The sequence below is a fragment of the Barbus barbus genome, assembly GCF_936440315.1.
Source record: "Barbus barbus genome assembly, chromosome: 30".
Lineage (NCBI taxonomy): Eukaryota > Metazoa > Chordata > Actinopteri > Cypriniformes > Cyprinidae > Barbus > Barbus barbus.
In genome coordinates this window covers 12,687,825-12,703,450 of record NC_136758.1, presented here as the reverse complement: position 1 = coordinate 12,703,450, position 15,626 = coordinate 12,687,825, and the positions used below count along the sequence as shown (strand labels likewise).

At 35.9% G+C, this 15,626-nt stretch overlaps 2 protein-coding genes across 3 annotated transcripts in view; one reads left to right on the top strand and one right to left on the bottom strand.

Annotated features, from left to right (window-relative positions):
• The window catches only part of LOC306850394 (sorting nexin-9-like), a 35,062-nt gene extending 25,214 nt beyond the window's left edge, over positions 1 to 9,848 (top strand). Inside the window, exons 6-19 of one of the 2 annotated variants that reach the window (XM_079386013.1) lie at positions 444 to 588; positions 675 to 762; positions 834 to 959; positions 1,066 to 1,183; positions 1,318 to 1,448; positions 1,693 to 1,796; positions 2,051 to 2,154; positions 2,285 to 2,362; positions 2,467 to 2,543; positions 2,772 to 2,861; positions 4,037 to 4,151; positions 4,279 to 4,370; positions 8,783 to 8,819; positions 9,277 to 9,848. In XM_079386013.1, coding sequence (XP_079242139.1) covers positions 444 to 588; positions 675 to 762; positions 834 to 959; positions 1,066 to 1,183; positions 1,318 to 1,448; positions 1,693 to 1,796; positions 2,051 to 2,154; positions 2,285 to 2,362; positions 2,467 to 2,543; positions 2,772 to 2,861; positions 4,037 to 4,151; positions 4,279 to 4,370; positions 8,783 to 8,819; positions 9,277 to 9,485 — 1,514 coding nt within the window. In that variant the 3' untranslated portion in view covers positions 9,486 to 9,848. Of the gene's footprint in view, positions 1 to 443; positions 589 to 674; positions 763 to 833; positions 960 to 1,065; positions 1,184 to 1,317; positions 1,449 to 1,692; positions 1,797 to 2,050; positions 2,155 to 2,284; positions 2,363 to 2,466; positions 2,544 to 2,771; positions 2,862 to 4,036; positions 4,152 to 4,278; positions 4,371 to 4,463; positions 5,861 to 8,782; positions 8,820 to 9,276 lie in introns of those variants that run through there. The other variant, XM_079386014.1, reaches the window with a different exon arrangement.
• On the bottom strand, positions 7,002 to 15,486 carry LOC306850396 (uncharacterized protein). The gene is made up of 7 exons (XM_079386017.1): positions 15,355 to 15,486; positions 12,807 to 13,417; positions 10,068 to 10,316; positions 9,546 to 9,683; positions 9,235 to 9,451; positions 8,262 to 8,457; positions 7,002 to 8,166 (listed from the first exon to the last, which is right to left on the bottom strand). Exons 2-3 carry the CDS (start codon positions 13,251 to 13,253, stop codon positions 10,068 to 10,070), a joined length of 696 nt encoding a protein of 231 aa, XP_079242143.1. The 5' UTR covers positions 13,254 to 13,417; positions 15,355 to 15,486; the 3' UTR covers positions 7,002 to 8,166; positions 8,262 to 8,457; positions 9,235 to 9,451; positions 9,546 to 9,683.
• Between the last annotated feature and the right edge of the window lie 140 nt (positions 15,487 to 15,626).

Sequence of the window (15,626 nt, the reverse complement as noted above, 5' to 3'; positions counted from 1 at the left end):
TTGCCTGTTACACAGATGAGTTGTTCTGAAACGTGCTTCCCACAGCGAGAGCGGTATATTCACATTTGCACAAGGAAGCAGAACCTTTTCTTTTATGAATACCCTTGTGAAAAAGAAGTACTTAGCATACTAATAAAAAAAATGTGCATTATGGACATAATTCATAATTGCTTCGACTTTCTTTTTGGAATATGATTAAAATGCATTGCTGGATCTTCTGAATCATTATCTTGGAACACAAAGGTTCTCTTGTATGGCCTCCTAGTATAAGTAGGAAATATTACTGTAAGCAGGAAAAATGATGTTAGTTATTAGTAATTCTTTTGAAAAATGTAAATGCATTTTGTGTACAAATTGTCAGTATTTTGATATACACCAATGTTTAATTTTTCAGTCTGCTATTTACTGTACGTGATGGTGATTGTTGTGTCATGTGACTGTAGGTTCTGTCTATTCCTTTGATGAGGAATGGGACGATGATTCGGATGATGGGAAGTCGACTGTCGGTTATGGAGGTTCACAGATCGAAGAGGGTGGAACCATGCAGCGGAGCGGGGGTCACTCTACTATGAAAATATCCCTCAATAAGTAATGTTTTAGTTTTGATAACTGCCAATGTTAATATTTCATTAATAAAATAAACTTTAAAAATGCTCATCCCGTCTTTCCCATAGGTTTCCAGGGTTCTCCAAGACCCCAAATCCAGAGGTGTATCTGCTTACCAAGAACATAGTTAAAGAAAATGACAAACTGCCAATTTATGTAAGTTATTTGTCTTTTTCATGTGATTTGATCCCGTGCCTGAAGAAAAAAGCGGAATGTTTATTTTGCAGATGGGTGAGGTGGGTCCAGTATGGTTGTATCCACAAATTCAGTTAGATTGTGTAGTGGCTGATCCCAAGAAGGGCTCAAAAATGTACGGCCTGAAGAGCTACATTGAATACCAGATCACACCTAATGTAAGTTCCTTTGAAGCACCTCTCAGAACTGCTTAAAAATATTGACTTACTGTAATTGTTTTGCTAACATATCTTGGTTTATTTTTATGTTTAACTATTTTTTCAGACTACAAACAGACCGGTCAATCACAGATATAAACACTTTGACTGGTTATATGAGAGGCTCGTAGAGAAGTTTGCCTGTGCTCTGCCAATCCCATGTCTACCTGACAAACAAGTTACAGGTGAGCAAAGCAAAAAAGTTATAGTGATATCTCTGGTCACTTTAGAAAAGCTTCTTGTTTTTTTTAATAGTTACCAATAAAAAGTGTTTTTGCCTGGTAGACTTCCTATCATCGGTCTTCTGTTATTTCTTTAGGCCGATTTGAAGAGGAATTTATCAAAATACGCATGGAACGCCTGCAGGGCTGGATGTCCCGCATGTGCCGGCATCCGGTGATCTCAAACAGTGAGGTTTTCCAGCTCTTCCTTAACTACAAAGATGAGAAGGTGCGTTTGTTAAAATATGTAAAATAGTAATGGGCATGTAGTTTTATATACTGAGTTAAATACAGTCAGATATTACAGCTTGAAGAGCTGTTCTGTTGAGTATTACCATCTGTTTGCTGATTTTGAGATCACATTCTTTAGAAGTATATCATATATTAACTTTGACTAGAGAATAGGTAAGTTCAGCATGGCAGTGGTGTGTGTGTGGGAGTGTTGTAAATCATGTTTTATTTGTTTATTTTAGGAGTGGAAACTAGGGAAGCGGAAAACAGAGAAAGATGAAATAGTGGGAGTGAAAATTTTCTCCACCATAGATCCAGAGCTCCCAGAGTTAGATCCTGGTCAAGTGTGAGATAATATATAAATACTCTCTCTCTCTCTCTCTCTCTCTCTCTCTCTCTCATATATATATATATATATATATATATATATATATTAAATAAATGCAGCCTGGGTGAGCACAACAGACATGTTTCTTTCAAAAGCATTACGTCTTACCAACCCAAAATTACATGTTGCATTATATTATATATTGTTTTATAATTTCTTATGATGTAATATTTTTTTTATTAAAAAAATGGTCTTATTTGATATGATTGTAGGGAGCAGAAGTATGAAATGTACAGCCAATTTACTAGATCTATGGACAACAGTGTTAAAGAACTACTGGCTGTTGGGCATCTTCACTGGAAGAGATGTACAGGCCGTGAGTTTGCATACTATATTTCCTCATCACCACAGTAACTCTATTCTTAATCAAGTACAGTCAAATGGTATATGTAGATTATTTAATGTGATTTGTCCATAGTAAAAATCTTCTGCTTTTAAACCGACAGCATTACAAAAGGAGTATCGGCAGATTGGAAAAGCATTTCAGAACCTATCATCGGTTTTCAACACTAGTGCATACCCAAGTAGGAAGCTGAAGCTTTGTTTATTAAAATGCTCTCATAGACATATCAAATATTTTTGATTACCTAATGATTATCTAATCGTGTTTTTTGTGCCTTATTTTAAGGGGAATCAACTCTGACAGATGCATTGAGTGCAACAGGAAAAACGTATGAGGAAATAGCAGAACTCGTTGCAGGACAGGTATCAGAAGTACAATATTTCCTCACATGAATACTTCAACAAACCGTTCAGTCCTTGAACCTCTACCAGTGTCGTTTACTCCTCATTAGCAAGTTTCCTCACATCCTGTGCTGTTGATAGAATTGTATCCACAAGGCTACCCAGTGATAGCAACATCCATGATAGCTGTTTTTAGCATTATCCATGAGTTTAAACATTTGTTACAATAAGATAACATCTGTTTATCAGCCAAAAAAAGATCTACACTTCCTGATGGAGACAAACAACGAATACAAGGGACTACTGGGCTGCTTCCCTGACACAATAGCAGTTCACAAGGTATAAACCAGTCACCTTTTGACTTTCAACATTTAGTGTTTTACTTGTTTCTTTAATTTAAATTTACATTTTGGCTCAAAAGAAAAGAAAGAGTAATATACACTCACACACACACACACACACACTCTCAAATATTGTTCACAAATCTGCCTAAATCTGTGTTAGTGAGCACTTCTCCTTTGCCGACATAATCCATCCACCTCACAGGTGTAGCATACCAAGATGCTGATTAGACAGCATGATTATTACACAGGTGTGCCTTAGGCTGGCCACAATAAAAGGCCACTCTAAAATGTGCAGTTTTACTGTATGGGGGGAGGGGGGCGCGTTCCGAAGACCAGTCAGTATCTGGTGTGACCACCATTTGCCTCAGGCAGTGCAACACATCTCATTCGCATAGAGTTGATCAGGTTGTTGATTGTGGCCTGTGGAATGTTGGTCCACTCTTCAATGGCTGTGCGAAGTTGCTGGATATTGGCAGGAACTGGAACACGCTGTCGTATACACTGATCCAGAGCATCCCAAACATGCTCAATGGTTGACATGTCCAGTGATTATGCTGACCATGCAAGAACTGGTATGTTTTCAGCTTCCAGGAATTGTGTACAGATCCTTGCCTCATGGGGCCATGCATTATCATGCTGCAACATGAGGTGATGGTTGTGGATGAATGGCACAACAATGGGCCTCAGGATCTCGTTACGGTATCTCTGTGCATTCAAAATGCCATCAATAAAATGCACATTTTAGAGTGGCCTTTTACTGTGGCCAGCCTAAGGCACACCTGTGCATCATGCTGTCTAATCAGCATCTTGATATGCTACACCTGTGAGGTGGATGGATTATCTCAGCAAAGGAGAAGTGCTCACTAACACAGATTTAGACAGATTTGTGAACAATATTTGTGAGAAATAGGCTTTTTGTGTACATAGAAAAAGTCTTAACTTTATTTTATTTATTTTTTATTACATTTACATTTATGCATTTAGCAGACGCTTTTATCCAAAGCAACTTACATTGCATTCAAGTTACAGTTTTTACATTTTATCAGCTCTTGCTTTCCCTGGGAATCGAGCCCATGACCTTCGCGTTGCTAGCACCATGCTCTACTATTTGAGTTACAGGAAAGCTTAATAAATACTTTTATCTGTATTTAAACATTTTTTTCCCCTCAGGCTGCCATTGATAAAGTAAAAGAGGCTGATCATTTGGTGACGATGAATAAGATTTGCCAACAAGATAAACACATTATGGAAAAGAACCTCAGCACCATGTCTTATGCATTGCAAGGTACATTAGTAAAGTGTTGTCTATCAAAGACCCTTTGTCACAATGGTCTTTTATACTTGCACCTGTGTGCTTAATTGTAGTGTTTGTTACACATGTGTAATCTTAGACTTGCCATCTGTTTCTCTAGCGGAGATGAATCACTTCCATAGCAACCGTATCTATGACTACAACAGACTCATGCAGTTCTACCTGGAGGAACAGGTGAAATTCTATGAAACGGTGAGTGGTGGGATTCTAGTTTGCATGGACACTTAAACATGACATATGCAACATACTATGTATGCAATGTTCTTGTGTGTTCTGATTGGATAGATTGCTGAAAAGCTGAAGAAAGTGCTTGGTCAGTATACCACCATATGAAGACTCTCTAAACAGCAATACTCATCAAACTGTGGAACATCAAAAAAGGATGCTGCTTTTGCTATTTTTAATGCTAATTCACAATTAACCATCTTATTTTTACACAAAATTCTGTATTGTTGCATTGTATCTTATGTAAAATATAGGTTATAAGGGAACAATGTTAGATGTGCAATTCATCATTCACCAAATATTTTGTTCACAGAAACAAGTGAAATACAAACCTTAACTGTTACTTAAGCTAATGTAACACTCCCCCATAACATATCCGCGGGAACATATTTTATCTGGGGGCAGGGTTTGATGTCGCAGGGTGGGGCCATGGTGGGGGATTTTTGACAAAATCCTAATATTAAACTCTTATAGATTAACATACAAATGAATACATAGTTATATGCAAACCAATATATATTTGTTCTTTTGTGATTTTAGTTCAAAAAAATTTTTTCTTTAATATTTCTATTATTTAAGGGGATTTTACTAAATATTAACATCTCTGATACATGTTTTGGTCAGTGCACTCTCGAATTCTCTCACCAGAAACAACAAAGTGCAGCACATGCGACGTAAGAGATCAATTCATCATACACTGCCGACATCACTGATTAGCTTATAGCTTTTTAAGTGTGCTTACACTCACGCTAGACTGAATTCAGTTATATTCTTTGATAATGTAAATGTTCTTTGCTCACTGTATAACTTGTTTGTTGTTTGAATAATAGTGGACATGCAGCGTTATAATTAAACTTAAAATATATTTTTATTAAACGTGATCAGGTTAAATACAAATTCAGTCTTATTAAAATATTTTGTCATATGGATAGCCTACTTGCCGAAAAATGTTATGTTGTTCATAGCTAATAATTACATTAAGCTACAGTGGTTTGAGCGCGTTTGAACAGAGACTAGAGCACAATTAAAGAGCTGTGCTTATGTGAATTTCAGTGGCCGTCTTGAGATGTGAGGAAGCTTCGGAAAACGGCTCATAAAAAGCACAAGGACATGAATGGTTTTTACATGTTGGAATGTAAAAGTAATATCGTGTGAATATTTCACATGAAATTCTGTCAGCGTGAAGAGTATTTCTGGTCAGTTTAATAAATAATCAAAAAACTTTATTAATCACAAAAATATAATTAATTAATCACAAAAATTAAGTATCTTGGGGATGATCGAGGGTCACAAGGAAAATCTCAGACCTGGCCCTGCGGCGGGGGTGCTGCGCAGCACCCTCAGCACCCCTAGTTTAACTATTGTTAAAAGAATAGTTCATGCAAACATGAAAATTTTCTAAAAATTTGCTTTCAAGGTGTAGATGAGTTTGTTTCTTCAGAATTGATTTGGAGAAATTCAGCATTACAGTATATCACTTGCTTTTATGTCACAAGACATTAATTGATGGATTGGAGTCCATTTGTGGATTGTGTTGTTTTTATCACCTCTTTTGGCTCTTATTCTGACGGCACCCATTCACTGCAGAAAAGCCATTGGTGGACAAGTGATATAAGGCTAAATTTCTCAGTAAGTTAGTCAATTTTCAGCAAATTTTCATTTATCAGTGAACTGTGAACATTTAAATTTTCTCTGTGTCTCTCAGGGATGTGTTCACTTAGATTGAGCCTTCTAAACCAAATGAGTTTATTAACATCTTAAATTGTCTGACATGATTTTATTTTCTTGTAGTACAGTATGTGAAATTAAATATGTCAGATATTTAGAAGTGGTATGTATTGAATAAAAGCAATAAGGACATTGTGTTTTACCTATGGTAAAATGTTCTATGCAAAGCAAAACTAAAAATGTCTCTTCGTCACATTCTGTGTATAAAATGTGTTTTTAACTAGCCCTCCAGTGTGTAATAAATCTTCCTATAGTCTGTATACCTTTCCAAGTCTGTGAGGAGAGTTGTGATGTCATGAATGCTCTGCATTTTTTGGCCTAGTGTCAAAATTGATTTAGCAGATATAGCAAGAGCACTTTTTTTTTTTTTTTTTGATGGTAAAAATATCCGGTATTTATGCTAGCTCAGGGTCAGTTTTTTTCTCTTTGAAAGAGGAAACAAATCTTTGGCTTTAGAAAGGAAGATGAGGATATGAGCATGATGACCTCAGTGTGTGTGAGTTCATGTAAGAGTGACCTCAAGCAAGGAAACGCTTTCTCCCCCGATTCTATTTCCTTCCCTTAAACATGGGGCAGCTCATTTTCAATTTTTTACTATAAGGAGTCTCTTATTTGATCTTTCTTCTGGGACTTTGTAATGCAAATAATCGTCAAATCATGTGATGCCCCTCAAAACCTCTTATTTCAGTGCCACATTCATTTGCTGGTCTGTTCCACCCTTCCTGTTGGAGTGTGTGATGGGCAGAAAGAGTCTTTATGGATGGTGCAGATATGTTTATCTCGTTATAAAGTAGTCTGAAGCTTAAAGCAGAGAGGTAGAACAAGAAAAGTCAAACATACAGCTGTAAATAATATAGCAGGACATTTCTCAAAAACTCAAAGACATTTTATGTATTCTTATTTACAAAATGTAAACAATGTTGTGAAACATACATTTAGGCATTACAAGGCTGTACATTTTGGGATTATTTGAGGACCTGTTACGTCTGAATTACACTGAATTACTGAGGCTTAAACAGCAAACATTTGCTTGTGGACCTTCAAGATAGGTTTTAAACATTATTTAGAATTTTTCAATTAAGAATTGATTTATTTATTTTTTTTTTAGAAAAAAAAAAATGAATGAAAAAATTGGATCGTTCACACAAAAAAGAAAATTTTGCCATCATTTACTCAGCTTCCACTTGCTCCAAATCTGTATGAGTTTCTTTCTTCTGTTCAAAAGAAGAAATTTTGAAGAATGTTGGTAACCAAATAGTTCACAATAGCCATTTTCTTCCCTAGTATTATGGAAGTACTAAAGAAGTCGATGGCTACTGTCAATTGTTTGCTTACCAACATTCTTCAAAATTAATTTTTTGCATTTAACAGAAGAAAGAGACTCATATACAGTTTTGGAAAAAGTGGAAGATGAGTAAATGATGGCAGAATTTTCATTTTTGAGTGAATTATCCCTTTAATGCAACTGGTCGCATGACTTCTTTAAAAGCACCATTTTAATAAAAACCTCTGATTGTTTCTAGCCAAAAAAGTGTAAACAAGTAAAACAAGTGTGTATCTAAATAATATTATGTTCTGAATTATTTCTAATTAATTAATAATGAATATCCAAATCAAATACAATAGTTTTTTTGTGCTAAAAAATAATTAACCATGGTAATCTAATAATGCGTGATGTTTTATAATTTGCATATGTTAGTTACTTGACATTGAATGCTTCAGTGTGTCAAAGACCGAGATTATGAGACACGTGTGACCAAAATCTTATCTTGAACGTCCAGATGAGACTTTCCCTTTAACCACAGTTTACGTAATTGCTTAGCCACGGAATCAACAATGACCTGATGATGTCACTGCAGTATTGTATTGCACAGGCCCTAAGGCGGTGTTATGGAGAGATGTGGGGCCTGTAGGTCCGTGGGCGGATCATCATGCTCACCTTCTTCAAAGAGTAGTAATCTGAGTCCTTCCATGAGTACCACACAATCCCATCAGGCCCCAGAAGATTCTTCCCTTTGGCAGAGTACCGCCCCCCCTGGTGGTCGAGATAAACACAGGACACAGTTAAGATGGCTGGGCTCATATTTTAAATCTCGGAAAGGTTTCATTTTTGCTTAATTTGTATAAGACCTTATAATACACTCCATTGAGGTTGGCAAAGAAGCACTGATGGTACCACCAGCCTCCGTGAGATATCTCAGCACAGATGTCACCTGTGTCTGGAGTGCTGAAGCTTTGCTTGTCATGGTACCAGCCAAACGAGTCTTCAACTGTACCACTGAATCCTGATACATGGAGACGGTAGAGGTTGTCCTCATTCTCAATCCTGCCAAAGCAAAAAGTTTTGCTTGAGTGGTTAAGAAAAAGCACCTTTTTTGTTGAAAATACATCACTTGCTCACCAATGAATCCTCTGCAGTGAATGGGTGCCGTCAGAATGAGCGTCCAAACAGTTGATAAGAACATTACAATAATCGTAAGTATTCCGCATAACTATATCCATCAATGAACATCTTTTGAAGTAAAAAAAGCTCAGTGCTTGTAAGAAACAAGATGTTTTAACTTTAAACCATTCATTCTGACGGCACCCATTCACTGCAGAGGATCCACTAGTGAGCAACCAGTTTGAGACTTTCTCCAAAATCTGTTCAGATGGGGAAAAATGTAATCTATCTTGGATGGCCTGAGGGTGAGTAAATTTACAATTTATTTTTGGCAGAATTGTTTCTTCAATTTTAGACCATTTAAGGATTTTCCTGTAAGAACATTTAAGAAATGAAGTCAATATGGTGCAACATTTCAGAGCAGGTTCAGAAAAAAAAAACCCTGCATAATTAAAGAATATATATTTAAATATGTATATTTAATATAGGCTAATTTAGTATTGTATTAAATATGTAATCGTTTATATCAATATGTCAGATATTTTAATATTGGTTTATATTAAAATTAACATTGTTTTCAAATTATTTCAAATATTTTACATTTAACTAAAAATTTAGTAGTAATAGTAATTAAATCATTATTTTATTACAGTATACTGAAAGCTAAAATGTGTGTAAAGTGTTCTTTGAAATATTCAGACTATCTTTCTAAATGTTTACCAGAAGTTCTGGTACAATGCGTGTTTGTGCTTGCCATTCCAGTCCTCGAGGTCAATGCGAAGACAATACTCTCCCTGGTTAGAGATATCATGAATGTGATCGTTTCCAAGCCAGAATTCCGTATGCAGATCTCCGAAGCCATCCCTGTATTCTATCCATTTGCGGTTGAAGTTGACCTTTCCATCCTGTCGACGCTGAAACATGGTCCATCCTCCTCCTGGTCCAAAGAATGGTTCTTTAATCTCAAGTAACATCCACTAATGCTCCTAATTTAATCCAAACCTCCTGAATATAAACAAAAAAATGCAAACCTTGGGTCTCCATATCACAATAAACTTCTACAGGAGTCGATCCCATTGAAGGGACAACAGTAAAAATCCCAGATCTGTGAACTCCATTGTAGTACAGGGATGCACAGTCAATTGGACAGTTCCTTACATGCTGAACCTCTGAGGAAACAAATATTTAATCAAATCAAGCTATTGTTAAAAATATCCAAATATGTCAGTATGAGTTCTGAGATGCCAATTAACTTGTAGTATTATTTTTTGATATTGAAGTTCACTCAAGAATTACACATCTGTTATATCATTTACTCACCCAATAAAGATTGTAAAAAAATTGTCTTTTTTTCCTAACCATATAATGAAAGTCGGTGGGGTTCAATGTTGTTATGACTTTCATTTGATTGAAAAAAACATTTCAAAATATCTTCTTTTTTGTTCAGGAAGTCATACCAGTTTGGAATGACATCAGGGTGAGTAAGTGATGACACAATTTAAAATTTGGGGTGAAAAATCCTTTTAATGATCAAATAACCAGATCTTCAGTACCTAGTCATGCTGACCTGGATGAAGGGTATCTTGAGCGCTGAGGAGCGGACTTGTGCGGATGATATTGATCATACAGCCAGGATTGCGCCTCACACGCTCCACTATCATAGTGAGGTTGCGAATCTGTGTTTGCATGTCATATATGAGTGATCCATGGATGTCCAGCAATGCATTGGCCTCTTCGTAGATCTCCTGCAGCATGTGGAAGCGATGCTCCAAAGATGAGTTCACACCATACTTCTCCTCACGCTGCCAAGACCGGGAAGCATTAGTTAGCAATTCAAAGCACAGTGCACTTTGAGGACACAGCTCATCTATTGTTTGCAAACAGGAAAACTAACACAGATTAGCTTAATCCAGTAACACCGTTCATTTAGGGATTTGAAAGTGACCCAACAAAGCAATATTATTCACAGTGGTATACAAAGTAAATATAAAAGTGCATCAAAATCAAAAAGTGTGCAGCCAAAAACAAAGTCAACTTTTTAAACTTAAGAAATAAAGAAAAGACAGAAGACATTCTTTGGATTTCTGGAATGTATTTGTTTTCTTTTTTGGTTTGTTATTTTCCAGGGTATTGTGTTTCATCATTCTTACATCAACAATGTTGAAATAACATTTATAAAGTAGCTACTGTGGTAGTTATTCTTGTTCTATTTTACTGCATATTTTGGGTCCTTTACTCAAGTAGTGCTTAAAGTGAATGCTTTCAAACACAAGGTATTAATTTTACTTCCTACAAATTAATTTAGACCTTCAAAGTACATTCAGACCTCATATTTCTTAGATCAACATGTCTTTTGATTTAAATTAATATACATATGAGTATATGGGTCCTTTACTCAAGTACTGATTAAACTGAATGCTAGTACTCTTAATTAACTCATCTAAGCAAATGTCAATTTCTTAGGTTATTGTGACTTTACCATGTGATTGTACACACACACACAAACACAGATATTACTGAGCTAAGATAAGTAAATCAAATCATGATTCAATGAATCAATTTCTTGAATCAACTTCAACAACTACATTGTTTTGTGTTTCTAATGATAAGGCATTCATACATACAGTCAGCTCATAGGCTATGTATGTTTGTTGGACATGAATGCAAAGCATTGTTGACAGTGCTCGCTACTATGTGTCTATGGGACAAGTTCCAGCTCTAATCCAGTAATTGATCAGGGTTAAGGAGGCATTAGTACAGAAACAGTGCTCTACTGAATCATTTGTCTCTTCCTGTAAGGCAGAACTGCAGCACACCTGTTAATGTGTAATGTAAAGATAAAGACTTTACTTACTAAATAAACACTGCATAAATTTGTTCAACCATCCACTTGCCGATTAAGAGAGGTTAAAGGGATATTTCACCCAAAAATTAAAATGACCCCATGACTTACTCACTCTCAACCATCTTGGTGTATAAGAATCTTATATTAAAAATTTCCAAGCTTTATAATGGCAGTGAATGGGGAGATTTTTAAGCAAAATAATTAATAAAATGGATCAAAGAAAAAGTCTTGGCTCCTTTTGGCTTATATGAAAATCCTAATTTTTCTTTACAAATCCTAATTTTTTTACTTCAAAAATTCATGACCAGTGTTTTGTTTTGCTCTCTCCTCTGCCGTTTGCGTTTGTCACTTCTCACCGGATCTTACTCTACACCTACATCCTACGTCATACACTGAAATGCCACTCTTGTATACGAAATAAATGGTAAAAATTTCAATAATAATAATAAAAAAATAGATAGCATTTTTATTTCTGAATTGTGTTATAGCAAAGTCTCTTTAAGACAAGTCATGTCACTCGGCGGCCATCTTTGAAAAGCCTCTCAGGCATCCAAATGCAGCTCCTATCTCTTTGAATGGGGAAACATCAAATTCTCCAATACTGTTCACTAAGCTTACGATTAAAATTCATATTTGAAATCACCAAAGAAATCTGACAACAACCGTATCATAAATATTTTTTCTTTTGCTCAAATAGTGTTATAAAAAGCTTATTTTTCAGGCTAGATCAGCCAGTCCTAAGCTCACATCTCAGAACGCTGACGGACCCTGCGTCCCATGTGCCCTAAATAGTATTGAAAATGACTAATATCACATAGAATTTAGGATGGATAGTATGAACATTGGGACTCAGGCTATTTCTATAGCAACCGGGACTGCTTCTAACGGCAGCTGCAGTGATGCACTGACTTTACTGATTAGTGATTGGCTCTTTCATTCAGAAGGCGGGGCTTCCTGCGATTGAGCAGCCATATTTAGTGTTGTATTTTTCCCCATTCAAAGCTATACGAATGACATGTCTTGGGTATTCTATAGTCTTTGGTTAAATGTTAGCTGGTGGGTTTATTGTGTGGTGTGTTCCAGATCGAGTGTGGTGGGCCGCTCTGTAGCAGAAAGTCCAGAGCCACTTTTTAGCCCCAGTCCGCCCTGGGCAGAAGCTAGAGATTGTGGTTTATAAAGTTGTAAATATGGATATTTTTCTTGCAAAAATGCATCGATTCTGCTCAGAAGAGCAGTTAAAATTCTTTTAACTTGAGCGCTGCATTTTTAGAATGCGATGTCATGAGCAAAAGTATACCGTCAAAAGTATGTTTACATAGAAAAATCATAAAAAATCATGTCTCATGACTCGTTTAAAAATATATGATATCATGAGAAATATATGATGGAATGCTTCTCGCAGAATAGCACTTTTGTACCACTTTATTGCTAAACCTGTAGCTCCTACCTGCAGCTCCAGCACTTTGATGCGATGCCTGTGATTCCTCAGCTCCTCTTGAAGCTCTGAGATGGTCTCTTTCAGGTCCTGCATTTGCTGCTTGCGCTCTTCGTTCTCACGCAGCCAGTAGGAAACCTCATCTGTACAGCGGAACATGTCCGGACACCTCTGCTCCTCCACCTGAGGTAACGTGGCTATTAAACGACACTGTCCGTTTGGCATCACTTCATTGCTGTATTCCCCACACTGCATTAGGCCGCTGCTAACTCGATGAGTCTGAGAAGTGTCTGTTTTAAAAGAGTCTGAGATTTTAGACTCTTCAACAGCATCTTTGGTTTTGACAACAGGAAATTGGGCCCATGCTGCCCAGAGTAACAAAGCATACAGCAAAGATAACATTCTGCAATAGACTGAAGTTCTCCAGAAGAAGTAAGGACTAGAGAGTGAAATCTTCATCAGACCCTGAAGCTTGTTTGGGTCCTCAGACTGGTAAAGCTTATTTCCTCATGGTTTAATGCTGTCATTGGATCTCTCCAGGGCAGATGGCAAGTAAATGAGATGGAGAAAGCTGATTGGCCGGACATTTGCCAGAAATCCTCAACAAGTTATCACCCAGCATTCTGCATAAAGAAATAATAGAACAGAAGGATCAATGACATAATGCTTATTAATTTATTCACTACATTAAAATGTAGTTCATACTTGCAATAATTTGAATACACAGTACAATTTCTGAATTAAATTTTTGACATTTTGTGCGTGTGTGTGTGGGGGGGGGGGGGGGGGGGGTATCTTACAAAAAAATATCTTATATTACAGTATGATGAAGAAAGAAGCCTCTTTAAAAGAAATGCATTTTGTAGTTTGGTATAATTAATTAATTTTAAATTATTTTAAATTATTTTTTAATTTAAAAACTGCTTATAAATATGTGTCTTATATGTAATATGTGTATTCTCATGTGTCGTAACCAACATACAGGACCATGCAAAAAAACAAACAAACTGCAAATATCAGTAATTTCTTAAAATATCAAATTATTTAGCTTTTTATGGCAAAGTTAGTTGAGATTGTAAAATGTCCTGCTGCAAAGAAAATATGTAATGAGACTTGCCATTTAAAAAAAACTTACTTTTAAATAACCAACTACACTTTAAAAAAATAACAATAACTAATTTTGATATGACTAATATTACATTCACCTGAAAGCTACGTGGATATTCTTTGCCTTTCTAAAAGGCCTTTGCGAGAAGAGGAGCCCAGAACATGAAAGCAATGTGCAGTTTCATGTTAGATATTTTCCTACCATAGTAAAGAGTTATAAAGAAAAAAATAATAATGTGGCTTAATAAATAAGTACGTAATATTAAAAGACAAACTCAGTATACACAAGATATACAAGTTAGGCGATGTGCCCAGAATATGAAAGCAATGCTCAAAGTTTTCACATTATGCATTTCCCCCATTAGAAAACATTTATAAAGACAAATTTTATGTAAGTGGCTTACTGAATGAAGACAGTGATATGAAAAATAACTATTAAACCATTACTCGCTTATTATTGAAAGGATTTTCGTTTGTTTTGTACGTACTGTATTTTCAGTTTTGTACATACTGTAATATTTGTTTGTTCTTATTGCAATAAAAAAACAGTGATATGAAAAGTACAAATTCGGTATAGTTTATAAAAATATATACTGTATATGTACAGGTAAGCAGGTGAACTCAGAACGTGAATGCAACACACTGAATTTCATTTCCTCTCATTGATAACCAATATAAAAACATTTCATATGTGGCAAACAGCCGAGCCCAGAATATATACGCAAACATGCTAAATTACATGTTAAGCATTTTACTCTCATAGAAAACTGTTATAATGAAAACATTTAAAGTGGATTAATGTATTAAGAAAGTCAGGCCAAACTCAGTATAAACCTTACAGCGATACTGTATGAAAAGGACAAATTAGGTATACAGTTATATACAATATGTACAGCCACAGACATGTCTGCATTAAGTAATATATTAAGTGTATAGGAGAGAAACTGAACGTAAAGTATCGATCTTATCAGGCTAGTATCGATCCGATACCAATACCAACGTTGGTATCGATACTATCGATATTAGGATCGATCCGCCCACCCTTAGTACCGGGCCTGCATGTTATGGCCTACTTCCATGTGCAGTTGTATAGCCCAGCAGCCTTTAGGAACTGGTTTAACTGCTTAACATTAACTTTCTGTTTTGTTATGTCAGAATGCTTATTTGATTTTCATGGACGATTATCTAAAGGTTCACTCCATATTTAAATACTCATACTGCCCCCAAGTCTATATTGAATTTGAGTTTCTTTGACAAATAAAGTAGCAATACAACTGCATTCCAACATCTTTGTCGAGAATAACTCGAGTGTATTTAAAGAACAAGGAAAACAGATGTAACTTAACAGATGCACACTTCAAGCATGAAAAAGGCTAAAATAAAAGCCTCTGCAAAGCCAGCAAATGAAAAATGATCAAAAAACGGCAAAAACAAATGAGATAAGCAAAGTTACCTGCAGGCAAGCAAATCCTCTTGTCATTCTGGATGTGTTAAGAAAGTATATCTTCCATTCACTCACTCATTGTTGGTAGGAAATGCTGTGCTATTAACAGTGTTGCTATGGGTTGACAGGCATCTTATCCTCTAAATCTTCTCTAATAGGATTACATTCACTGTGCAGTGTGGGTCAATAGCCTGTAAAGAGACAGGAAATTATCTTATACATTATATGCTTTGCATTTTAACTGATTCTATGTTAATTTTTCCTTAAATTAAAAGACCACT

Excerpts from the sequence above, each read along its gene's own strand:
- LOC306850396 (XM_079386017.1), bottom strand. The coding sequence starts at position 13,253 with ATGAAGATTTCACTCTCTAGTCCTTACTTCTTCTGGAGAACTTCAGTC. Across the intron at positions 10,317-12,806 it reads TCAAAGTGCTGGAGCTGCAG|CGTGAGGAGAAGTATGGTGT; the intron begins GTAGGAGCTACA and ends CGGTCTTGGCAG.